Below are 27976 nucleotides of genomic sequence, written 5' to 3'. Positions count from 1 at the left end.
ACCTGCGGCAGCAGGGGCCCTGTCTGTTCCAAGACTTACCGCGGCTGCGTTTGTCGGCATGGCGGTTGAACGCCGGATCCTGAAGGAAAAGGGCATTCCGGAGGAAGTCATTCCTACGCTTACTAAAGCCAGGAAAGAGGTTACAGCAACTCATTATCACCGCATATGGCGAAAATATGTTGCATGGTGTGAGGCCGAAAGGGCCCCAACAGAGGAATTTCAACTAGGTCGATTTCTGCATTTCCTGCAAGCAGGAGTGACTATGGGCCTTAAATTGGGTTCCATTAAGGTACAGATCTCGGCTCTGTCGATTTTCTTTCAAAAAGAACTAGCTTCAGTACCTGAAGTTCAGACATTTATAAAAGGAGTGCTGCAGAGTCAGCCCCCGTTTGTGCCTCCTGTGGCACCTTGGGATCTCAACGTGGTGTTGAGTTTCTTAAAATCACATTGGTTTGAACCACTAAAAACCGTGGATCTGAAATATCTCACGTGGAAGGTGGTTATGTTATTGGCCTTGGCTTCTGCCAGGCGAGTATCCAAAGTTGGCGGCTTTGTCTTGTAAAAGCCCTTATTTGATTTTCCATATGGATAGGGCAGAATTGAGGACTCGTCCCCAGTTTCTCCCAAAGGTGGTGTCAGCGTTTCACCTGAACCAGCCTATTGTGGTGCCTAGGCTACTAGGGACTTGGAGGACTCCAAGTTGCTAGACGTTGTCAGGGCACTGAAAATATATGTTTCCAGAACGGCTAGAGTCAGAAAATCTGACTCGCTGTTTATCCTATATGCACCTAACAAGCTGGGTGCTCCTGCTTCTAAGCAGACTATTGCTCGTTGGATTTGTAGTACAATTCAGCTTGCACATACTGTGGCAGGCCTGCCACAGCCAAAATCTGTCAATGCCCATTCCACAAAGAAGGTGGGCTCATCTTGGGCGGCTGCCCGAGAGGTCTCGGCTTTACAACTTTGCCGAGCAGCTACTTGGTCAGGGGCAAACACGTTTGCAAAATTCTACAAATTTGATACCCTGGCTGAGGAGGACCTGGAGTTCTCTCATTCAGTGCTGCAGAGTCATCCGCACTCTCCCGCCCGTTTGGGAGCTTTGGTATAATCCCCATGGTCCTTACGGAGTTCCCAGCATCCACTAGGACGTTAGAGAAAATAAAAATTTACTCACCGGTAATTCTATTTCTCGTAGTCCGTAGTGGATGCTGGGCGCCCATCCCAAGTGCGGTTTATCTGCAATACTTGTACATAGTTATTGTTAACTAAATCGGGTTATTGTTGAGCCATCTGTTGAGAGGCTCTATTGTTTCATACTGTTAACTGTGTTTCATATCACGAGTTGTACGGTGTGATTGGTGTGGCTGGTATGAGTCTTACCCGGGATTCAAAATCCTTCCTTATTGTGTACGCTCGTCCGGGCACAGTACCTAACTGAGGCTTGGAGGAGGGTCATAGTGGGAGGAGCCAGTGCACACCAGGTAGTCTAAGATCTTTCTAGAGTGCCCAGCCTCCTTCGGAGCCCGCTATTCCCCATGGTCCTTACGGAGTTCCCAGCATCCACTACGGACTACGAGAAATAGAATTACCGGTGAGTAAATTCTTATTATTTGCTCACATCCCTACAGCCAGACTGCCGCCATTTGTATGCTTGGGTCTCTTAACATTTATCCCTATCCTTGGTGCTAAAGACACATCTGAAAACAGGACAATTTATGTTTCTACACAAATCGACATAGCCCACAGTTCCATTACCATGCCCTCACTGATCAATCCGAGACGGCCTTAGCTATAGGCAGGCTAGCATTTGCCTATGGCATTTAGAATGTCATGGGGCATTCAAGCATGTCTCTGAAGGATCTCCTGCTGGGAGGGACAGTCTGCAAACTATCTGTTACTTTTCAAATATATTCAATCCTACGTATATACACTGCTGATTATATTTGTCAAATAGATTTCAGACAGTCCCTTAAATTCCCTCCCAGCATTAGATCCTGAAGACATGCCTGAATGCCTCTGACTTTTGAGATACACAGACAGCCGAAGCCCCGGTAACTGTACCTCACTGTCAGTGAAATTTTCACTGACTATATACTGGATGGCTCCTTATGATACCACATCTGTATTTTGGAAGGCTTCGTCACATAATACTGACATCACCTATACTGATTGGGCTTAAAGTGTGCACATGGGGGAGGGGGATGCTGCTATTCTGTGTGTATCCCTTATACCTGTGCAAACCCTAGGTGTCTGGAGGGACGTAACATGGGCAGTGTTTTATTTCTCAGCACGTCCACCCCGTAAAAGTCCACTGGCACCCAGCACTTTAATGTGGTAAGTAAGTTGAGTAGCGCTATTTGTATATGAAACGTCAGTGCAGCATGACTTTTGGATGCGTCAGACTGGAGGGTAGAGCATATCGCTCCCACAGTATAAAATAAAGGGCATGCAGTTGCAAGGAGTAACAGACACCAGCAAACACTGAATAGTGAAGAGAATGGACAGTTGCTACATGTTTGTTATTGGTGTTTTTGTATAACTAGCAAGTATGGCTGTATCTGGACATTGCTGCTATCTGTGTTTATCCAACAAGTTGGGCTGGCTATCTGTGTCCAACCAGCAAACGAAAATAAAGGGTGAGGATTGCAAAGGATGGCATACCCTGTGAGGTCACATCCCTTGTAGCAAGGACATGCCCCTTTAACGGGTGCGAGCGCAAGCACACACTCACCCATCCTGCCACCCCCACCTCACAAAGCACAGTCACAGAACCAGGGAGCTGCATGGGTGCACACACTAATTGCAAGCATGCCAGCAAGCAAAAGTAAGTTTTATTACAAAAAAATCTACTAGCATAACTAATGTGGGGCATATGTGTAAGTGTATATTATTGTGTGGCATTATGTGTATTATGGGCATTACTAATGTGGGGCATATATGTAAGGTGCATTATTTTGTGGAATTATGTGTATTATGGACATTACTAATGTGGGGCATATGTGTAAGGTGCATTATTGTGTGTCATTATGTGTATTATGGGCATTACTAATGTGGGGCATTTGTGTAAGGTGCATTATTGTGTGGCATTATGTGTATTATGGGCATTACTAATGTGGGGCATTTGTGTAAGGGGCATTATTGTGTCATTATGTGTATTATGGGCATTACTAATGTGGGGCATATGTGTAAGGTGCATTATTGTTGGCATTATGTGTATTATGGGCATTACTAATGTGGGGCATATGTGTAAGGTGCATTATTGTGTGTCATTATGTGTATTATGGGCATTACTAATGTGGGGCATTTGTGTAAGGGGCATTATTGTGTGTCATTATGTGTATTATGGGCATTACTAATGTGGGGCATTTGTGTAAGGGGCATTATTGTGTGGAATTATGTGTATTAAGGGCATTACTATTGTAGAGCATATGTGTAAGGTGCATTGCTGTGTGGCATTATGCAGGGTTGCACTAGTCCACAGGGGCATATGTGAAACCCCTGGCGGGCCCCACTGCCTGAGTGTTGCTGTGTCAAATGCGGAACTAGCAACAGTGCTAGGGGGCACCAGACAAAATCTTGCCTAGGGCATCAAATTGTCTAGGGCCGGCTCTACTGATCATAGCCTACGTACAAGTGCGTATGACTCATCACTGCCTGTAGTTGGGTAGACCTGGCTCCAGAGCATACGCAAAAATACTAGTGATGAGCGGGTTCGGTTTCTCGGAACTTCACCCTTTTTACACGGGTCCGAGGCATACTCGGATTCTCCCGTATGGCTCGGTTAACCCGAGCGTGCCCGAACATCATCATCCCGCTGACGGATTCTCGCGAGATTCGGATTCTATATAAGCAGCCGCCCGTCGCCGCCATTTTCACTCGTGCATTGGAAATGTTAGGGAGAGGACGTGGCTGGCGTCTTCTCCGATTATTCATTGTTGATGCAAATATTTGTGCTTCCTTAGTTATACAGGTTGAGTATCCCATATCCAAATATTCCGAAATACGGAATATTCCGAAATACGTACTTTTTTGAGTGAGAGTGAGATAGAAAAACCTTTGTTTTTTGATGGCTCAATGAACACAAACTTTGTTTAATACACAAAGTTATTAAAAATATTGTATTAAATGACCTTCAGGCTGTGTGTATAAGGTGTATATGAAACATAAATGAATTGTGTGAATGTAGACACTCTTTGTTTAATGCACAGTTATAAAAAATATTGGCTAAAATTACCTTCAGGCTGTGTGTATAAGGTGTATATGAAACATAAATGCATCCTGTGCTTAGATTTAGGTCCCATCGCCATGATATCTCATTATGGTATGCAATTATTCCAAAATACGGAAAAATCCCATATCCAAAATACCTCTGGTCCCAAGCATTTTGGATAAGGGATACTCAACCTGTATCTTAATTGTGGGGACTGGGGAGCAGCTGTATTATTAATATAGGAGGAGTACAGTGCAGAGTTTTGCTGATCAGTGACCACCAGTTTTATCCGTTCTCTGCCTGAAAAAAACACGCTCCTTATCTGTGCTCAGTGTGCTGCATATATCTGTGCTCACACTGCTTAATTGTGGGGACTGGGGAGCAGCTGTATTATATAGCAGGAGTACAGTGCAGAGTTTTGCTGACAGTGACCACCAGTATACGTTGTCTGCCTGAAAAACACTCCATATCTGTGCTGCATTGTTGACAGTATATAGTAGGAGTGCAGTGCATAATTTTGCTGACCACCAGTATATAATATATAGCACTACGGTACAGAAGGCCACTGCTGTACCTACCTCTGTGTCGTCAAGTATACTATCCATCCATACCTGTGGTGCATTTCAGTTTTGCACAGTTTGCTGACCACCAGTATATAATATATAGCATTACGGTACAGTAGGCCACTGCTGTACCTACCTCTGTGTCGTCAAGTATACTATCCATCCATACCTGTGGTGCATTTCAGTTTTGCACAGTTTGCTGACCACCAGTATATAATATATAGCATTACGGTACAGTGGGCCACTGCTCTACCTACCTCTGTGTCGTCAAATATACTATCCATCCATACCTGTGGTGCATTTGTTGTGCGCAGTATATATAGTAGTAGGCTATTGCTATTTCTGTTTTTTCCGGAATTTGTTGTAACCTTATGTAGCATAATGGCACCTTTTGAGAACTTTATACAATTTTCTTTGTATTTATTAATTATAAATAAGCTTCTCTTCTGCACATTGGGCCTAATTCAGCATGGAACGCTGCTCCAACAGTGTTCGCACGCTGATGCCCTCTGCAGTGTGCGCACGCGCAGAAGCCGCACTGCGCGTACACACACAGTGGGATACGACGGCAGAGGCGTTCGTGGGGCTGGACGGGGCATTGCATCAGCGTTTCATGGGCAGCGTTGGGGGGGATGCGGTCTGGACAATGCAGAACCAAAAGATGGGGGGTTGGCATCTGCCTTAGTTGCTAGGCAGTTTAGGCAAAGGGCAACCCTAAACGTGTAAGAGCATCGCTGTCGTGTGAGGCGCTCGCATGTTTGTGGGGAGGTGGGACAGGACTAGGCATGCGGGGAGGAATTGCCCTGTGCTGGGTGTTCTGCTGCATGTCAGTGTAATGGGTTGTAGATGTGCGAATTAGGGGAACATGCACTAAGCAGTGATAAGCATGGAGAAATGAGCCAGTGGAGAAGTTGTCCATGGCAACCAATCAGCTGCTCTGTATAATTTTTAAGTATGGAAATTATAAATGTTATGTCTGTGCTGATTGGTTGCCATGGGTAACTTCTACACTGGCTCACTTCTCCGCCCTTTTCACTGCTTAGTACATCTCCCCCTTAGTTCTGAAGTCGGAACATACTTTTATAACCTAGTTCACTCATTACTAAGAGTTATTTGCACTATAAGATACCATTTTTTGCTTATTTGTTTTTCTTAAAAAATAATAATAATTCAATAATAATGCCATAGAGGGTTATTATTTAAAAAAAAAAAAAAAACATATAAATAGGGCATGCATAAAAAAAAATAAAAAATTAAAGCAATGGTTCCAAAACTTTGTCCTCAACGTGCCCTAACAGTCCAGGGGGGGTAATTCAGATCTGATCGTAGCAGCAAATTGGTTAGCAAACCAAAACCATGTGTGTGATACCCACCAAAGGGGAATCAATAAATCTTCGGTATGTGTGTGTGTGTGTGTGTGTGTATAAATATAAATATATATATATATATATATATATATATAATACACACACACACACACACACACACACACACACACACACACACACACACACACACACAGTGGAATCACACTTGTATTAAAATAGGGTCTTAAGGTGGGTACACACTAACAGATATATCTGCAGATCAATTGATCTGCAGATATATCTATGGATGGATCGAGCAGTGTGTTCAGCATACACACTGCTCGATCCGTCGGGGACTGACGTCATGAACTGGGCGGGCGTGTACACACGCCCGCCCAGTTCAGCTGTCAATCACCGCCGGCCGCGGCAGCATGTGTACGGGCGGTCGGCCAACCGCCCCGTACACACACAGCGACGCGCCAATATATCGGTAGATATATTGGCCGTCGGCTGTGCTGCGCGGCCGACGCGATACGTCTGTGAACGACGGAGTTCACAGACGTATCGGCCGTACACACTGGCCGACGGTCCCGCGATATATCGGCCGTTCAGGAGAACGGCCGATATATCGACCAGTCTGTACGGGCCTTTAGATGTACTGCCCCATGCTCAAATTTCTAAGCAGCCCCAACAACTGCTCAACAGGTCAGGAGCAGGTCACATGACTAGTGTCAGGTGATATGGTGGGAGACAGTTACAAGTGGGTGACCAACTGTCACAGGGAGCTGTGTGGTGACTGTGCTGAAGGAAGGAGCTGCGCTGTCTGTGTGTCCTGGCAATGCTGACAGGCTACTTTACCATCCAGTGAACCCTTGGACAGTAAAGTAAAGTTATTATCTGCTTCTCTCTATAAGACCTCTGTGGGCCTCCAGTGACGGTGAGGGATGGAGCAGTGCAGAACCGGTGAAGCAGTCATGTTCTGGTGATGACAGTCTGGAGGAGCAGTCCACTCCAGATTGCAAGCCGCATGCAAAGCCCTCACAACAGCCCCAGCATAGAGAGAGACTGAGAGAGGCGGTCCATGAGGTGGAGTCACCATATAAGGTGCAAGAGATAAATTACAGCTGTAAGCAACTGGAGAGGTATACTGAGCACACCACTGACACAGTCCCACTGTACCTCAGTGTAGGAGCACTATTAATCCAGCTAAATCACCTTTAACTACCAAGTGTCGATAAGTGCACTTATTACGGAGACTTAAATTAAAACGGCTAGTATAAACACTGCAGTGTATAAAAATAATACGGTGCACCCATTTCATGTCGCAGCACAGGGACAGCGGCAGCCGGCAGTCTTCGTAGGGAGATTATCGCAAACGCTTAGTTTACCGCAGTCTGCATTTCTGCCAATAATCCTAATTTCAGCAGGAACTCACTATAACAGCAATTATTCGGTCAATCCGTCTACTGTGTCATAATAACTTGGATAATTAAGCTATCACTTACGGCCAATAAAAACAGGAGTCTAACGTTAAATCATCTCTTCATGGGGGGCGTGGCCTGGCTGCAGAAGGAGACAGACCTGCATCACAGGAGCTCCTGCAAAACGGGGCTCTTAAATCATCAAATAGCCCACTCCAGGGCTCCATATCAACCCTTAGCGGCCCTCCTGTCTCCCTTATCCCCCCTGCAACACTCCTATACAAACCGCGGAATCGGGGAGTAGTTTTCACTACTCCCGCGGATTGCGGCCTCGGAGAAACCCACAAGCAGGGGCCTCGATTTCCCCCTCACACCGGTGGTGGCTTCGGGGACTTCCGGACCAGGCCGGGAACGGCTCCAGGACATCGGATACCCGCGCTGCTGCTAGCCGCGGCTACGGGACCCACCCCGCCACCCGCCGCCTACCTTCACTGCAGAGAGACGCGGGACGGAGCCTTAGGACGATCGGCGACGGCACCAGCTACACGCCCACGGCTCCCTGCTGCTGCACCTCTACTGCACCTCTCCTGCTGGGCCCTGTAAGTACGTCTCTATACTTATCTGAGAGACCCCAGCGGGGCATGGAAGCCACAGTGCAGTGTACTACTAATAAAGGGGTGTACTAGCCTAGACAGTGGTGACTGGACCCTCAGCCAAGACCTGCAGTTCACCCACCGGAGAGACTTTCATATTGGGGCATTGTTTGTCTGTCTGCTGAATAACCAGATACTAGAACACCAGCAATTAAATATATCCTCCATCACCTGACACCCCCTCCCCCCCCCCCCTGATATTGTACATCCACGTACCTTCAAACATCAAAAAGGAAGGGGAGAAGGGGGGGAAAAGAGAAAAGGAGAGGAGAAAAACGGGAACACACAGAGGAAACATAAGCCTGAGGCCCCCTGCAGTTTGCAGGCTAGAAGTGCGTATTGGAGTGAGTCTGTTATTGCTATGGACAAATTCATGTCTAAATCATTACGTAACCCACGGGGTGCTCAGTCGGGTAAAGGCAAAAATCGTGAAAATCCCGCTAATAGTGCCCCTGTCTCCCCGACGCATAGTCAAGGCTCTAGTCCTCGGGGGCAACCCGCACCAATTATGGATCCATCCAAATCCTTTACCACGAATGAAATTACAAATATACTATCATCTCTGCTAGATCAAAAACTGGCACCCCTAAAAACCTCTCTGGATTCAGCGCTTGCAACACTCACAGCCCATGATCAACGTATCTCCGAGGCAGAGCAACGAATCTCGGATCTAGAGGATGATCTATCAGCAGCTAAAACAAACCAGTTGGAACACGACAAGCTGATGATATCTCTGCAAGACAAATTAGAAGATTTGGAAAATCGGAATAGAAGAAATAATGTACGTCTGGTGGGCTTACCAGAATCTGTGAAATTCTCCGAACTCATGGCCCTGGTCTCCCAGTGGTTACCCAGAGAGCTGGGATGCGTCTCTGCCACGGGTTCCATCCTAGTGGAACGTGTCCATCGTATTGGTCCTGATTATCAGTCCGGCAGAGAAAGACCCAGGCCGGTCATCATGAGAATTCTCAACTATGCCGATAAAGTTCGGTTACTGGAGGCCTATAGAAAATACACAGATCTCCGATACCAAGACTCCAGAATTCTATTATTCCAAGACTTCTCATATCTGGTTGCTGCAAGACGACGAGAATTCTCACCTATTTGCAAACGCCTCTTCGAGATGGGCCACAGGTTTGCGTTGCTGTATCCGGCCAAATTGAGAATCTCCTATGGTGGAAAAATCTATTTTTTTGAAACCGCACAAGAAGCCAGAAATTTTGTGAACTCTTTAGATGCAGCTCTTCTATCGGGTACAGATGATGCTGACTGACTCGATATATCCTTCTTAAATGGGTTGATCGCCACCATTGCTTGACCCATTCATGTTTAAGTCAAATAACACCTCTTAGTTTGATAAGCTGAATAGAAGATATCTCTATACTATGGAGATGGCTTACTGTAGCAGCTGGAGCTTGAAGAGGGCTACGGTGCGACAATGCCATATTGGTTATGTTCTTCTAATTTTCTCATTGTACAACTTTTCCCCCTTACAATTGTCTCTGCCATTTTTCTGCTTGTTTTCTTCCTTTCCCCTCACCCTCTTTTCTCATCTCTTGTCATACTGTTTTGGAATATGGTGCCCCTGGTTACCAGGTTGGAGAATATCCTCCTCACATGTTTTACTGCTCTCCATTTGGAGATTGCCATTGTTTAATTGGGCGCCCATATGGGTTCGCAAAAAGTTAAAATGGTTCTATAACTTGGTTCATAATATTGAAACTGTACACACACATGGTTTACGTATAATGATAGGAATGTATCTGCTGTTTTACATTTATTATTTCTTATCAACGATCCGCATCGGTCCGCTCGCTGGGACGGACTGGGATCGACAGTTATGGTATATAATTCCCCGTGGATGGCCTAGGGTTGGTATCGGCTGAATGCCGTCGACCCATGATCCCCCCACAATAGTGCAGTCACGATTTCGGTTAGTGTCCTGGAACGTAGATGGGCTTAATACCCCCATTAAAAGGAAAAAGGTCCTTACCTATTTGAAACGACTGAAACCCGATATAGTATTATTGCAGGAAACTCATTGGCGGATCTCGGATCCTAATGTACTGCGGGATGTGTGGGTTGGAGTGTACAGAACAGCCTCCTTCACATCCAAACGTAGAGGCGTCCTAACTATTCTCAATAGATCACTCCCTGCCACTATCATAGATAGTCTGGTCGACCAAGAGGGTAGATTCCTGTTCTTGAAAAGAAAAATACTAAATACGCTCTACACGGTAGCCAACATATATGCCCCTAATGGCCCTAACGCATCTTTCTTCTCTGATATCTACAAAAATTTGCAAGAATGGGCAGAGGGAGAAATTATCATGGGAGGAGACTTTAATTGTGTACAGTCAGCTGGTCTTGATAAAACATCTATATCCGGTACACCTGCGATCACCACTCCACCCTCACTCACCTCTTCTCTACGACTGTCTGACCCCTGGAGAATTCGCAACCCAGACGCTCGCGAATATACCTTCTACTCCCACCCGCATCACTCCTCCTCCAGATTAGATTATTGGTTAATCACTGATTCTCTCTTGCATCATATAGTAGATACTAAAATTGAACCAATCTCACTCTCGGACCATGCTCCGATTTGGTTATCAATCACCCTAGATACCCCCTTACCTAGGTCCTATAATTGGCGTTTCCCCGCTTATCTGGAAACCTCCGAGGACTTTAACCAATTTCTCACCAGAGCCTTCCTTAACTATATTGAAGATAATAAGATTCATGAGAGCGACATTAATCTGTTTTGGTCGGCTTCCAAACCGGTTGTCCGAGGACATATTAGAATACGTTTCTAGAAAACGCAAACAACTGAATACCCAGTTGCGCGACCTGAGCATGGCTTTAACTGCAGCGTATAATGCAATGATATTAAATGATTCCCCAGACAGCAGACAAAATTACACTGATGCGAAACACCTCTATGACGCGCTTTGCACCGAGCGAGCCAGTTTCTCCTATGATGTACAGCGGAATAAATTCTTCCGAGGGGGTAATAAGTTGGGTAAACTATTGGCCAACTTAGTGAGATCATCTACTGCCCCTTCCCGTATAACTAGCTTACATACCGACCCAATTTCCTCAACCATGGACACACAAATTATGTCAAACACCTTCCTACAATATTATTCGAATTTGTACACGGCACCTTTAGATAGCCCCATAGAGTGTATGAAGTTTTTGGAAGAAGCTAACCTACCTACATTAACGGAGGAAGAACGAGAATCACTGACGTGCCCTGTAACAGACACAGAGCTGCTGTTCTTGATTAAGTCACTTCATAATGGGAAATCACCAGGACCAGATGGGTTTGGAGCAGTGTATTACAAAATGCTAGCTCCCCATATAACACCATATTTATTGACGTTGTTTAATTCACTGCTGAATGGGTCCCCTCCACCCCCGAGATTCACAGAAGCTAGAATAGTAGTATTCCCTAAACCAGGAAAAGACCCATCATATGTCCAGTCCTACCGACCCATATCCCTTCTTAACCAAGATTTAAAACTATTCACCAAATTAATGGCCACTCGCCTCCAACCGATACTAATGCGTATTTTACATCCTGCCCAAACGGGGTTTGTTAAAACTAGAACATCAGTACATAATGTACGAACCCTGATAGCAGCAATACATAGTGTCAAAGACTCCACAACATCTAAAGCACTTGTGGTCAGTTGTGATGCCGACAAAGCGTTTGACCGTGTATCATGGGCACACCTACTTAGAATTTTCCACACTCAACAATTCGACGAGGGGTTCACTAAAATCTTCAGTATGCTTTACTCTAATCCACAAGCTCACCTAACCATTAATGGATTGAACACACCGGCCTTTTCTTTACATAGAGGTACGCGCCAGGGATGCCCCCTATCTCCCTTACTTTTTAATCTAGCTCTAGACCCACTGATACGCACCTGCGTGCAAAATGTTGCCTGGGAAGGAATAAAAATTGGCACACAACCAGTGAAGGTTTCGGCCTTTGCAGATGATCTGTTATTATATTTTAGTGATCCCATAAAAGCGTTCCCTTCATTACTGACCACGCTCCATGATTTCCACTTGATCTCGGGCTTCTTAATCAATTTCGATAAAACAGAAGCTTTGGCTCTTGGACCCAAGGCCACACGAAATTGGGGCTCCAGATTTCCCTTTAAATGGGCAACTGGTTTTATAACCTACCTGGGCTTACGCTTTTCACCTACCCTAACCGAGCTATACCCACTGAACTTTTCTCGCGTCATTAACAAAATGATTGAAGATTTTACACGCTGGCAAAACTTACCAATCTCATATATAGGTAGATGCCACTTATATAAAATGATCTCCTTTCCCCGTCTACTATACCCGATCCAAATGCTCCCATTTCTTCTGACCAAACGAGATGTACAAACAATTAATAAGGCCCTCAATACTTTCATATGGACAAACAAACGTCCACGTATAGCCCTCTTTAAACTAAAACAACAGACAACGCTGGGTGGCGTGAATATACCATGCCCGGAAGACTATTCTTTAGCCGCTAACTATAGATATGCCCTTGACTGGGTGAGAGGTTCCTCTAGCTACACTAATATATCTCTGGAACAGAGTATGCTATCCCATGGTACTTTGTCTACCATATTACATTTTCCAAACCCCTTCACACTGACGTCCATCCGCTCGAACCCGCTGCTACTCGCTCCATGCAAAGCGTGGCAACATCTTCGAAAACGCAAAGAACTGACAACTACCCACTCTCTATTACAACCACTCCTGCATAACCCAGACTTTCAAGGCGGAGACACAGATGCAATTATCAAAACTTGGTACTCCCAAGGCTTACGTCTAGTGTATCAATTCCTGAATATCACCTGTACCGAAGTACTCACCTTGTCACAATTAAAGCTTAAATTCCCGAACTTACACATACCACTATTCGCATACTTTCAAATACGCAGCTTTGCAACACAATTGATAACACGCCTAAGGCCAGCAGATTATAACTTTCCCCTGGACACCCAACTACGTTTAAACCCCCAGTCTTCCTATCCAACATCCTTTATTTACGCACACACTAGACGCCAGATTGATTTAGATTGTCAAACCACAGGCCTAGCTAAATGGTCGATCACTCTGCCAGACATCCCTCTACAGACCATAATACACTGGCACTTGTTACTTAATAAATCTTTAGTATCCTCTTCCTATGCTGAAATGCATTTAAAAATATTACACAGTACGTATTATACTCCCCGTCTCAGATACCTCACGGGCATCTCTGATAACTCCAATTGCTTCAAGTGCGCCACACATGATGCTGACATCATCCACTGCCTTTGGTCATGTCCTATAATACAGCTATTTTGGAAGGACGTCTGTAACTACATTACAACGACTCTAAATATCCCTCTTACGCCAACTTTACTCTGGGCTTTCTGGAATCAATATGATTCTGATCGTTGCTCATTATCTACAGGCAATAAACTGCTATTAGCTCGGATAGCGGCAGCTTCGAAAAAGACCATACTATCCCAATGGATACACGGAACCCCTATACCCATAACCCTTTTATTTCCTAGACTGACACATCTATACCAAATGGACTGGATTGAATGCTCTCTTAGAGCGGAATCCAATTCTTCCAAGTTCTTTACAATATGGCTACCCTATGTGATAACCTTGCCACAATCTACTCGTGACAACATGCGAAAAGTAGTTAAATATACTACATGGTACAATATAGAGACACTTACGAGGGGATCACCACCCTTCTAACCCCAACTTTACTGTTTACGGGAACACTCTCTTAGACTAGCATATACTCACTGCTAATGACACCGAGAGACGACCGATCCTTGCATTATATTTAGTAATATCCGTAACCTACTGTTATTATCACTTCCTTTATCGATGTATGTGATTGCTTTTGTGCAGAAATAATGTTATACATTCCTTTACATCCTAAGAATTGTATTGCCATAGCTACTACTGTCGCTGTAAAGTAATTGTGTACAATGTGTGTGTTACACTTGTATTATTTTTCTCTTTACCAATAAACAGATTTAAAAAAAAAAAAAATCATCTCTTCATAAATGGCAGAATTAGCAAGAGAGAATATTCCTATACAAATAGTTGTTACAACAGTGTAACTATTATCTGCAGAAAAGAAAGCAAGGACTTAAAGCATTAATAAGTAATAACGTTAACAAGAGTCCTCATGTATCACGAGATATTCTATCTGATACTTGGAAAGTGTACCCAATTATACTGTATCGCACGGACAGACTTGGGGGCAATCGTATAAACTGCAGTAAACAGTATAGTGTTTGTGCAAAATTGAGGTCCATTTTCTGAAGTGATACTATTGCATATATTCACAAAGTTCTGCAAATGTTTATATTCATGGTTACATATGGTCAATATGATCTAATAATACATTGTCACTATTAGAAACTGTTGTATTGCATTGTAAACTGTTTTTATGAACTAATGTTTTGCTCAATTTGCCCAAAACTTTATTATGCTAACTGGTGTTCTAATAAATTGACACTTAGAGGTAAATAAACAAAAATAAATAGTTTATTCTGTCACAGTAATCATTCTCACCTCTCTGCAAAGAATTGGACACTGGGAAGTCCTAAGAAAATGAACAAGGTTCCTCCCCCGGTCCCGAGATTCTCCTTGCCGCTATGCTGGACAGTTTAAGTACCTTGGGATCCAAGTTACTAATGATCCTTCGGACTTTATACCCTTGAATCTTGACCCACTTGTACAGCTGATTGTACGCAAGTCAAGAGCTTGGTGTAAACTCCCGCTGACAGTGACGGGTAGGGTTAGCCTTATTAAAATGGTAGTTTTGCCCAAACTATTGTATGTTCTCTTATAATCCCCTGTGTACATCTTTCCGGCCTTCTTTAGGAAATTAAATAGCATATTAACGTCCCTGATCTGGGCCAATAAAAGGCCTAGAATAAAATTAACTACCCTCACCAGAGAAAAAGTTGATGGAGGCTTGGCCTTGCCTCACTTCCAACTATATTACTATGCGGCTCAGTTGTCACATATCTGTATTTGGCTTTGAGGAGGGGAGGATGCCGGTTTATACTGGGCGTTTCTTAGGTGTTAATATCCGGAACTCTCCCCGGCGCAGGTTCTGGTGGGAGGGAGTCCTTCTAGATTCTTGCCTCCTATTGTTTTTCAGGCCATGAAGATCTGGCTAGCTTTGAAGGGTCTGCTCGGGTATGATATTATGGACCCGGATACTCCCCTTTGGCACTCTACATCGCTCCATGAATTGGGGTCTCTGGAGGGTGGGGCGGTGTGGGCTCCGTATTCCATAACTTCAATGTCCCAGCTGTCATTTCAGCGCCTAAAGGAGGAGTTTGGTCTCCCGAACTCTTACTTTTACAGATTTTTGCAGCTCAGGCACGCCTTGCAATCACAGTTTGGGGATTCTCCCCCGGTGCTCCTCCCCTTCCCCATAAAGACCTTTTTGCAGACACTGTTAAGGTGATCTCCTTCACTTACTCGTACCTTCTTAAAACAATTCATGCAGACCCGCTCTCGACCCTTCGGGAGCGCTGGGAGTGTGACTTGGGCCCCATAGATGTGGAGGACTGGGAGGCTCTCGACCCTTCAGGAGCGCTGGGAGTGTGACTTGGCCCCATAGATGTGGAGGACTGGGAGGTTGCACTGGGGATCTCGAGCCAGGCAGGGCCGGTGCAAGGTCTCTCTGCACCCTAGGCAAAGCTTCAGTCTAGCGCCCCCTAACCTGCAAACCCAACTGTCATGATCACCACTTTAAAGTGATAAAGTATATTGTAACAAAGTTAAAAGCAATTGTGGCTTTGTTCACAAGATACTTCCACTTTAAAAGTCATTGAGTGCCATCTATTCTTTATCTAATGTATAATACTGTATATGGGGTCTGGTTGGGATATTTAATTGGGGTTGGGTATGGAATGCCACTGGTCAGAATACAGACAGCAGCATCCCCACCACTATATTACCAATATCTTGAATAAACTTAATTACCCTTACCCTAATCCTAACCCTTCCCAGTATACTAACATTCAGGATGCCAGCTGCTGGGATTCTGGCTTCATATATGTGTATGCTCCTTATCCTGTTCCATCCCACCATCTGTAAGTGCATTACTGACCCTGACCCACATACAGAGACATCATTCCTGTATTTTGCTAAATGAATTCAGTGGTGCCCTCCAATGGCCGGCGCCTCTAGGCAGCCGCCTAAAGCTGCCTAATGGTAGAGCCGGCCCTGGAGCCAGGTCACCAAATCACTACGGTTCCAACAGATACAACTCTTTATTTTGCACAGATCATATATGACACCAAGTAGGCTGACCAGATTTGGGATCAGTAGTGTTGCCGTTTGTCCCAAATGTGGGGCTGCTGGAGGATCCTTCTGGCACCTTGTATGGGAATGTCCATCACTGCAGGCGTTCTGGGTTGGAGTCGGGTCGATTCTGGAACATACGGGGATATTGAGAGACATGCTGACTCCAAGATTCTGTATTTTGGGGGAGGGCGGACCTGAATCTGGGTCTAGGTGTGAGGGCATGTATGCCCGCAGTATGTGCGCCCTTGCCAAGGTGTGTATTGCGCGGGTATGGTTGGCTCTGCATTCTCCTACGGTATTTGCATTTAAAGCTCTGGTGAATGACTAGCAGTCAGTCACATGTTATACATTAGTATAATAAGCAATATGAGCACATCATCAACTACAACTGCATTTTAGTTTGTAGGAGAACATATTATTGAATCATATTTAAACAGATCTACCGTATTCAGACGCATAGCGAAAGAAAACACAGTAATAATATACAGACTCGTATGGTACAGGGACTCATTGGTACAGGGGTCCAATACTTCTGCTTCTGAAGCGTTTCGCTCCTCTCACGGGGGCTTTATCTTTGATAAAGCCCCCGTGAGAGGAGCGAAACGCGTCAGAGGCAGAAGTATTGGACCCCTGTACCAGCTTTTGAACCCTAACAACATTGCCATCCTGCGATACTGTCTCCAGACAGACGAAAATCGGGAGGAGAGAAACCGCAACTGTGGTGCTTGCAGACGGCACTTAGAGGTGTGGACTCACTGAGCTTGGAAGTCGGGTATATTCAGCACAGCAGGCGCCGGTTCCCGCAGCCCGAGACCGCCTCATCTATTATTGGGACTCTCCCGTGTTATTACTGCAGGTGGAAACCACACGTAAGGCTCCAGTGTGGAGCAGTTTCTTTTAACGCTATTATTCTTCTTTGCTGAGCGGCAACTCATTGAGGAACTTTAATACAAAGTAACTCTCAAGGATACTATTTGCTACATGGGTTCAAATTACAGCTGGTATTTGATTTTTTGAGTTCAATATACGGACTGAGTTTTACCTTTACTATTATAATATTATATATTTTTCTGTGCACAGAGTATGCCTAGATCCACCTCCTTAGGAAGTTTATAATATTATATATGAATATGCAATGTTAGTGATTTTATTGACCGGTCAAGTTGTTCATTTGTGAAATATATATCTATATATATCTTTTATATATTAAAACATATAAAATATATAATAAGTTTGGTTTATTGAACTCTTAGCCATACCATATTATTTATAGCGCAAGAGGGGATTTGTTTAGTGTTCTAAGGTGGCTTCAGATGACTATTTCAGAAGCATATTCTCAAGCTGATCTCCCTGTTCTGGCTAATGTCTCTGCTCATTCTACTCGTAAGGTATGTCCAGTGTCGGACTGGGGCACGAAAGGCCCACCGGGGAAATGCAGTGGTAGGGGCCCATTCTTAAAGGCTTGGCTAACCATTAGTGCATGGTCTGGGACCCTTGATAAATAATATATATAGTAAATGCTGCTATTGCATGCATGATAATGTTCCAGAATAATAACAGCAATGCACTGTAGAAAATACACCATAGTCCTGTGCAGTATAATGTAACATATTCATAATGTATAATTGAGAGGGTGGGCCCCCAGGCAGTGGGCCCCACCGGTGGTTTCCCCTGTACCCCTATGGGCCAGTCTGAGCCTGGGTAGGTCCATCATGGGCAGCACAACGTGGTGCTTCAGTAGAACAGATATGTAAGGTAGCCACGTGGTCTTCCATTGAAACATTCATTAGACATTATGCCATGGATACCTGGTTCCGGTATGAATGGTCGACCATGTTATGGTCGACAGTCATTAGGTCGACACATGAAAGGTCGACACGTGAAAAGGTCGACATGCGTTTTTTTACTTTTTTTGGTGTCGTTTTTTTGCGTAAAGTGACTGGGAACCCCAATTAGTACACCGCGTTTGCTCGCCATGCTTCGGGCATGGTGCCTTCGCTCCGCTACCGCTTCGCTCGGCACAGATTACCGTTCCAATCGTAGTCCACGTGGACCGTAAAGTATGGAAAAGTTCCCCAAAAGAAAAAAAGTTAAACTCGTGTCGTCCTTTTCATGTGTCGACCATGTGTCCATGTCGACCAATAGTGGTCGACCTAATGACTGTCGACCATAACATGGTCGACCATGTGACCGGATACCTGGATACCTTTGCCTTTAACGGCGCTGAATTCGGGCGAAGGATTCTCCTGTCCAGTCCTGTGGATAACCTGTGGACCCTGTCGGAGAAATATACGTTATGGTAAGAACTTACCATTGATAACAGTATTTCTCTTAGGTCCACAGGGAGCCCACCCTGACGCACCTGATTTGAGGATCCTTTTACTCACTAACCTCTTCCTTCTTGTACAGAAGGGTGTGCATGTGTGTTCTTCTCGCTTGATTAAGGCTATCTATGATGCTCCTGCCTTGAGCTTTGGAAATACAACTGATTTGCCTGAGCCAGGAGGTGGGGATATATGGATGGGCCCGTTGCATGCTGGGAGGCTGAAAAGCTTTGACCGATTGGTGCAAATCCGCTTTTGCTTCATCATATCCCAATGTTATTCTGTGGAACCTGTGGACTTAGGAGAATATACTGTTATCAACGGTAAGTTCTTACCACAACACATATATATATTTATATATACTGTGTATATAGTGACATATATGTATCCGAGATTGCGGCACTCAACAGACTGAAATAACCACTTCTCAATGGGATGCGGTCAAGATCCTGCCGAACGGAATCCCGGCGGTCAGAATACCGATACCGGAATCCCGACTGGCACAATCCCAACATATTTTCCCTCTGTGAGTGTCCACGACACCCATAGAGGGAGCGCAGCGTGGCAAGGGGCTGTGTTGCGCGCCCCCCTGTCGGGATTGTGCCGGTCGGGATTCCGGTGTCGGTAGTCTGACCGCCGGGAACCCGTCCGGTGGGATCTCGTACTGATCCCTTCTCAATACGACATTCCAGCAACGTTTCGGGCCTTAATTGCCCATCTCCAGGCAACACAAGACATATAACCCTCTTGCCTGAAGATGGGCAATGAAAGCCCGAAACGTTGCTGGAATTGGCGTATTGAGAAGTGATTATTTCAGTCAGTTGAGTGCCGCAATCTTGGATGCATGTTAAGCATACTGTGTGAGCACCGCAGCAAGTTGTATGTGGAAGGAGTGTGCACGCTATTAGATAATAAATAAATAAAAAATAAAAAATTTAAAAAATATATATATATATATATATATAAATACACACAACCATATTTAAACACATTGGTGACTGTGTGGGATACCTGCCTGTCAGCTCACTAAGGGGATTTCCAGGGCCAACGTGGTGGGGTCCAGAGCCGCTGCGACCATCTCTTCCTGTGTGATTTCGACGTGAAATCCCGCGAGGCACTGACTGTCCAGAGCTGCTGCAACACAGGCAGGAAAGAGCTGGTCGCAGCGGCTCTGGACCTCACCACATCGGCGCTGGAAATCTCTTGTACGAAGATCCTCTGCAGCGGCTGCTGTTAGAGGACAGCTGAGCCACCACAGAGGAAGAATTATTTTATGTTTAAATGCAGCGGTAAGTCTGGGGGACAGACTGTGGGGGTACCTAATGTGTGGGGGCCCCTGGACGACCGCCCCTGTCGCCCCTCCTATAATCCGGCCATGGTTACACATAGGTATAGTAGCAGAGACTTTCTCCACATTGTGTGTGACTATAGCAGCCTACCCTGTATAGCACTGGCTTACTGACACATTATGTGTAACTATAGCAGCCTACCCTGTATGTCACTGGCTTACTGACACATTGTGACTATTGCAGGCCACCCTGTATAGCACTGGCTTACTAACACATTGTGTGTAATTATAGCAGCACTCCCTGTATGTCAGTGGCTTACTGACACATTGTGACTATTGCAGCCCACCCTGTATAGCACTGGCTTACTGACGCATTGTGTGTAATTATAGCAGCCCACCCTGTATGTCACTGGCTTACTGACACATTGTGACTATAGTAGCCCACACTGTATGGCACTGGCTTACTGACACATTCTTATGCTATAGCAGCCTACCCTGTATAGCACTGACTTACTGACATATTGTAACTATAGCAACCCACCCTGTACGGCACTGGCTTACTGACACATTGCTTATGCTATAGCAGCCTACTCACACTCCCTGCCGTAACTAGGTGTGTGCTGAGTGTGCCCGGCCCACAGCGCATAGGCACTGTGAGCGGAGAACCGGCACATCACCCGCCCCCCACCCAAAGCTGCAGCACTGACACTGGCCTGTCTTATAGTTAGCCGGGTAGCTTCCTGTCCCTCATTAGGCTTCGGCGCTGGGCTTCCCCATCTGTGTCTGCATCGTTTGGACGGGAGGAGGAGGCTGGTGGAAAGGAAGTATGAAAACACTCCCCCCCCCCCCCCCCTTCCCATTGTAATGTGTAAAAGGGGGCTCTACCTGCCGTAATGTGTAAAAGTGAACTCTACCTGCCGTAATGTGAAAAAGGGGACTCTGCCGGCCGTAATGTGTAAATGGGGACTCTGCCTGCCGTAATGTGTTAAAAGGGTACTCTGCCTGCCGTAATGTGTCAAAAGAGGACTCTCTCTGCTGTAATGTATAAAAGTGGGCTTTACCTGCTGTAATGTGTAAAAAAGGGGACTCTACCTGGTGTAATGTGTACAAGGGGACTCTACCTGCCGTAATGTGTGTACAAGGGAACTCTACCTGCTGTAATGTGTAAAAAGGGACTCTACCTGCTGTATTGTGTAAAAGGGGACTCTACCTGCCGTAATGTGTACAAGGGGACTCTACCTGCTGTAATGTGTAAAAGGGGACTCTACCTGCTGTATTGTGTAAAAGGGGACTCTACCTGCCGTAATGTGTACAAGGGGACTCTACCTGCTGTAATGTGTAAAAAGGGACTCTACCTGCTGTATTGTGTAAAAGGGGACTCTACCTGCCGTAATGTGTACAAGGGGACTCTACCTGCTGTAATGTGTACAAGGGGACTCTACCTGCTGTAATGTGTAAAAGGGGACTCTACCTGCTGTAATGTGTAAAAGGGGACTCTACCTGCTGTAATGTGTAAAAGGGGACTGTACCTGGTAGAATGTGTAAAAGGGGCTCTACCTAGAATTATGAGCGACAGGGGCTCTACCTGGAGTAATTAGTCAAAGTAGCTCTACGTTGTGTAATATGTATAAGTGGTGCTACTGTGAATAATGGAGTCTACTGTGCAGCGTAATAAGAATTGGTATTATTTTTGTGAACATGCCCCTTCCCCTATGAAGCCACGCCCCTATATTTTGCCTATGGCACACACTTGCCCTATTTTAAATATGGGGGCACTAAATCTTTTTTTGGCACAGGGCACCAAAATGTCTAGTAACGGCTCTGCTTAAACATGGACTGTTAGGGTGCCTTGAGGACCGAGTTTGGGAACCAGTGAATTTAAGTATTTGTGCGAATGTATATACTGTATGCTGTCAAACATATAACTTAAAATATTTAAGAAGTATCTAATGCAGTAGTTCTCAAGCTCGGTCCTGGGGGACTCCAATCTCACATTTGATACATCACCCAGCAAGTGTACAGGTGTACTCATTATTCACTGACACATTAAAAGATCTACAGATGGAGCTAATTATGTCGCTTTGATTCTGTGAGGAGACCTGTAAAACATCAGGGTCTATTCATGGAGCAGCGAAAAGAATGAAGAAGTGAGCCAGTGGAGCTGCTATATATCATGATATAGAATGCACTTCATGGATGTTACTTCAAAGCTAATTGCTTGCCAATGTCACGGGTAACTTCTCCACTGGCTCACCTCCCCACTCTTTCCACTGCTCTGTGAATAGACCTGCATGGACTGTTTGGGGTTCTGGGGACTGAGTTTGAGAACCTGTGATTAATGGATTACTTTTGGTAGAGCCCTTACCGTATATGTCTATTTCTATTTAAACATGTCCATTTAATAATTTATTTCATGACGTAAAACAAACTTTATCAAAGTAATTTGTTTTGCAGTCTGCTCAATGCATGACTGACTTTCACCCTCATCCTTCCTTTAGGGAGCGCACGTTTCTTCACTGCCCTTAGTTTTGTTTATTGATTTTCGCTTTCTAATCCTAGAGCAAATGAAGGTTCTATATGGCCAAATAAATAATGTACAGTACACCGCTAAGATCGATTACCACACATTGTAGACCAACAACTGCCAACGCATGAGATGTTATATGACATTGTTAAAGCAGATAATGAATGAAGACAAATGAGTCACCAGGCAAACTGATGTAATACGACTCATGTTGATGTGTTAGACTCAGTCCAGGTTGACAATCAATGAGGCCTGATTCAGGTCCCATCACCATGTTTGGTACTTTTCGCATGCGCCAGACCCATACTGTGCATGTGCAGTACAGCTGTAGATGTCAAGTGATTGACAGTTTGCAGCCACTCGGGGCGGGAATGTCCTCCGTTTTGTGGGAGTGCCAAGGCCAGCGTATCCATCTTATGACGGGTGTGGATCATTAGATCGACAGTGTCTAGGTAGACCACTATAGGTCAACAGTCACTAGGTCGACAGGGTCAGAAGGTCGACAGGTCCAGAAGGTCGACAGGTCAAAAGGTCGACATGAGTTTTATGTTTTTTTGGTGTGGTTTTCTTTGTAGAGTGACCGGGAACCCCAATTAGTGCACCGTGTCCCCTCACTTGGCTCGCCATGCTTCGGGCACAGATTACCGTTCCAATCGTAGTTCACGTGGATCGTTAAGTATGAAAAAGAAAAAAAAAAGTGAAAAACTCATGTCGACCTTTTGACCTGTCGACCTAGAAACCCTGTCGACCTTCTGACCCTGTTGACCTATAGTGGTCAACGTAAACATTGTCGACCTAGACACTGTAGATCTTCAGACCGGATCCCCTCCTGACTGAGATTTCCTGGCCTCAGGGACGGTCTGCGTGACCTCAGGGCCAATGGTCTAGCAAGTGATCTGAGGCTGCATCCTCAGACACAGCACTGGATCACATTTGCACGCAGGAGGCATCTACTTGTACCAGACGCCTCCTGCTGCATTACCATATCTGCTTCCAGGTAAGCTGCAGTGATCACAATCCACCCACATCTGAATCACCCCCATGAACTGATGGGCTAAAGGAAATGTGATTTTTTTTTGCATTTTGTTTTATAAATCACTGTTCTGTAACTCTCTTAGAATGGTGTGAATTTACCCCCCACGAAGTTGGATTTCGGAAATATGGAGCATTCATCCGTACTGAAGATTTTGCCAGCGAGTTCTTTATGGGACATCTTATCCACAGGAGGAAAGAACCCAGGATCTGTTACCTACAGGGTGAGGGCTGAAGATCTGTATGAATGCATATTTAGTAGCGGCATAAAAATCAGACGTTTCTAGCGCAGATAGTGACAGATTTGCGGTAGATAGATAGGTTCATTTATAGTAGAGAATGCAACTTAAGTATATAAACCAATTAGATAATGGGCACCTGGGACACTTTGTTAGTGGCAGCCCATGTTTGTGTACAATAGATGCAATATGATTCTGTACAGGGTCTCAGAGAAGGGATAGATCATCCGTACGCCTCCTCTTGCATTTTTATAAAAATATATATTTTTTTGTCTAAGCCCTTGTGATGACCATCGCCACCCTACGTAATGCTCTTACACATCTACCATATACTACAACTGGCTGCTTATACTGCACTGGCTGCCTCTCAGGCTCTGGTGATACAGATATTCCTTCCCCTGTCTTAATGTGTATTGTAACATCTTTGCAGGAGTCTGGGGCAGTGCGTTTGCTGCAAACCTTGATGAGATTTGGGCTCGTGCATCTGGTACGGGTATCCGCTGGCTCAATTCTTTGACCGATGTTATCAGGGTGATAGGTAAGGAAGCATGAATGGACAGTTGTATGAAAGGCAGAATTACTGCTGCATATGCTATGGGTGATACACAACTGCTCTCTCACTGGTAGCACAATGAACCAATCCCAGCTCTTGATTACAACAAGGAATTAGTACTTCATGAAAGGTTTATAGGCAGAAATAATTGATAAAGGACTTTAACATGGGGAAAAGTTTGTTTCTTTAGTATAGGTAATCTATTCACCAACTGCATTATGCTGGTACGCACGCTTGTTTTACCAGGCTAGATCCAGCTTGTTGCTGTTATACAGCAGGGAGTTACTGTAGATACTGTTATCTGCTCTGCTATGCATACAATGCGTCATGCTAGTTATTGTAGCCTGGCACAGTCATTGCACACAGGAATGTGATACTACTGCAGGTCAGAACACCTCTCCATCTCTCTACCGTTACTCCTACCTCTCGCTTTCTCTCTCTTTGGGGCAGATGTACTAAAGCCTTGGAAAGTGATAAAGTGCAGAGAGATAAAATACCAACCAATTAGCTCCTGTCATTTTTAAAACAATGCCTGTAACATGGCAGTTAGGAGCTGATTGGCTGGTACTTTCTCTCTCTCTCTCTACTTTATCACTCTCCAAGGCTTACTACATAACCACCTTTGCATCTACCTCTGCCAATGCCAGTCTCTCTGTCATACTTCTCTCTCTTTCTCTCTAGTCATGGTGAAATGAAAGCACATTTTTATTTGGGTATTTCCCTGGGTGTGAAAATATTTTTCCATGGGTGAGTGCTGACGTGGTGCGGGAGCTGGGTGAGTGCTGACGTGGTGCGGGAGCTGGGTGAGTGCTGACGTGGTGCGGGAGCTGGGTGAGTGCTGACGTGGTGCGGGAGCTGGGTGAGTGCTGACGTGGTGCGGGAGCTGGGTGAGTGCTGACGTGGTGCGGGAGCTGGGTGAGTGCTGACGTGGTGCGGGAGCTGGGTGAGTGCTGAAGTGGTGCGGGAGCTGGGTGAGTGCTGAAGTGGTGCGGGAGCTGGGTGAGTGCTGAAGTGGTGCGGGAGCTGGGTGAGTGCTGAAGTGGTGCGGGAGCTGGGTGAGTGCTGACGTGGTGCGGGAGCTGGGTGAGTGCTGACGTGGTGCGGGAGCTGGGTGAGTGCTGACGTGGTGCGGGAGCTGGGTGAGTGCTGACGTGGTGCGGGAGCTAGCTGATTGCTTACGTGACGCGGGAGCTGGGTGAGTGCTGACGTGACGCGGGAGCTGGGCGAGTGCTGACGTGGCGCGGGAGCTGGGCGAGTGCTGACGTGGCGCGGGAGCTGGGCGAATGCTGACGTGGCGCAGGAGCTGGGCGAATGCTAAAGTGGCGCGGGAACTGGGTGAGTGCTGACGTGGTGCGGGAGCTGGGTGACTGCTGACTTGGTGCAGTAGCTGGGTGACTGGGTGATAGCCCATGGACAACCCAGTGTTCTGGTATATTCATATATTCTCTCATTCTCTCTCTCACACACACACACACACACACACACACACACACACACACACACACACACACACACACACACACACACGTGTCTTTCTGTAGTTATATACTGTATATGTTTTGGGCTATTGTTCATTTTTCTTTACTATAGATATTATTGAAATATGTCACTACCTTTTAATTCCCAAATTAAGGCTTACTATATTACAAAAAGTAGAACTAAAAAGTACACTTGCAAAAATACTAATCTAAAAGCAGTACAATGCCCTCCTATTATAATTTACATTTAATAATATAGTGTTTTCCCTGATCTGCACATACATTTCAATGTACTGAAAGCTAGGATTTGTAGCTGATAATAAATAATTATTTGCTGTGTACTGCTTTTGGACTAAGGCAAATAAATATCAGAAACATAAACTTTCAATATGTCGGACTATATTATAGCGGAGTCACATAATATATTCTTTCGCTGAGGATCTCGGATGCAGAATACCATTCCTAAAAGGCCACTTCTTTTGTTCCAGATGACTGCCGGAGATTCCACTTCCGGGACTCCTCTCGCCTACAGACTCGTTTGGTGATGCCAGGAGGGATAGTGTCAGACCTGTTCCAGGATGTTTTCAAGTCTCGGTTCACTGCTGGAGAACGATACAACTTCACCAGAGGCCTGTACCTATACAAAAACTACGTGGGCGTAAAGGAGTTTGTAGCTTGGAAAGGTATTGGTAGTCACTGAATGATCATGTATAAATAACTAATGTTGTGTGCAGTGCTGGACTGGGGCATGAAGGGCCCACCGGGAGGATGCAGTAGTAGGGGCCCATACTTAGGGGTGTGACCAGCCTCCATAGAGGTTTGAAATACACAATAGTCTAGTGCAGTGTAATACAACATATCTACTATGTATAATACAAGTGCACAGTCTGGAACGTGATCCCTAGAGGAAAGAGTGGGCCACCAGGCAGTGGGGCCCACCGGTGGTTTCCCTGGTACCCCTGTGGGCCAGTCCGACCCTGGTTGTGTGGTGACTAACCTTCGTCCTCATCCAGACATTCTTTAGAGCTCCATGGCAATAATCCCCATACTGAATGTCCACAGGTCACTCACTGCATACTGTACTTCTCTCTTAGGGAATCACTTGGATGCTTTCCCCAACTTATTAACTCCAATGGAGGAAAATTTGTACCTAGTAGATGGCGGTTTCTCAATCAATTCTCCTTTTCCACTGGTGTTACAGCCAGAGAGGGATGTTGATGTCATATTGTCCTTCAACTACTCTTGGTGTGCTCCATTTGAGGTGAGTCAGGTGTAAGAGTAGGGCTACACCATTGCTTATGTGTCTGTCTACACCATTGCTCACTTGTGTATCTTTATCTAAGAGGTCATTGTTGCCCGGTAAGCTGTGATATGTGGGAAAACAAAAACTCCATCACACTGTTTGTACTTATGTGAACATTTAGTCATATCTTAGTCATTTCAATTGCATATATTTCAGAAACTGTGAGGATATACAACTTTACTAGACAGAGTACTGGTCAGTCATACACTTTATCCGTGTCTTATTCAAGCCAGGCTTAAGACCAGTTGTCCTTTCAGTATGAAAAGCATTTTCTAGCAACGCCTCTTCTGTTGTAGTCGTCAGTTCAGTACTAGCCGATACATATAAGATGCTCCATGGTGAGCTCCAATCTTCATTACTTCTCTACAAATCTGTATTCTTGTCTTACAGATCCTGCACCTAACTACACAGTACTGCAGGGAAAGGGGCATCCCATTCCCCAAGATTACAGTGAGCGAGGAAGATGAGAAACAACCTAAAGAATGCTATCTGTTCATGGATGCCGATAACCCAAGAACACCCATAGTGCTTCATTTTCCTTTGGTAAACGACTCCTTCTGTGCATACAAAGCACCAGGTAACTAGTCAGTTTGCTATCTCTATCTTACATTAAAACAATAAGTAATGACACATTAGCACAATTTAAAAGCATATTGTGTATAATAAAAAACAAACAAAAAAAAAACAATTCTGTGGGGTTAAAATAAGTGTTTCTCCTTCTGT

General features: G+C 45.1%; 1 protein-coding gene across 1 annotated transcript in view; it reads left to right on the top strand.

Moving 5' to 3' along the window:
• The window catches only part of PLA2G4F (phospholipase A2 group IVF), a 136162-nt gene that overhangs the window by 105591 nt on the left and 2595 nt on the right, over positions 1-27976 (top strand). The window contains exons 15-19 of the mRNA XM_063947505.1: positions 23767-23904; positions 24350-24457; positions 26439-26633; positions 27045-27211; positions 27644-27830. Of these exons, the coding sequence (XP_063803575.1) occupies positions 23767-23904; positions 24350-24457; positions 26439-26633; positions 27045-27211; positions 27644-27830 (795 nt within the window). The remainder of the gene's footprint in view (positions 1-23766; positions 23905-24349; positions 24458-26438; positions 26634-27044; positions 27212-27643; positions 27831-27976) is intronic.

Source organism: Pseudophryne corroboree, chromosome 12 (genome assembly GCF_028390025.1).
Source record: "Pseudophryne corroboree isolate aPseCor3 chromosome 12, aPseCor3.hap2, whole genome shotgun sequence".
Classification (NCBI taxonomy): Eukaryota; Metazoa; Chordata; class Amphibia; order Anura; family Myobatrachidae; genus Pseudophryne; species Pseudophryne corroboree.
The sequence above is the reverse complement of the archived record's forward strand: the minus strand, read 5'-3'. Positions and strand labels throughout refer to the sequence as shown.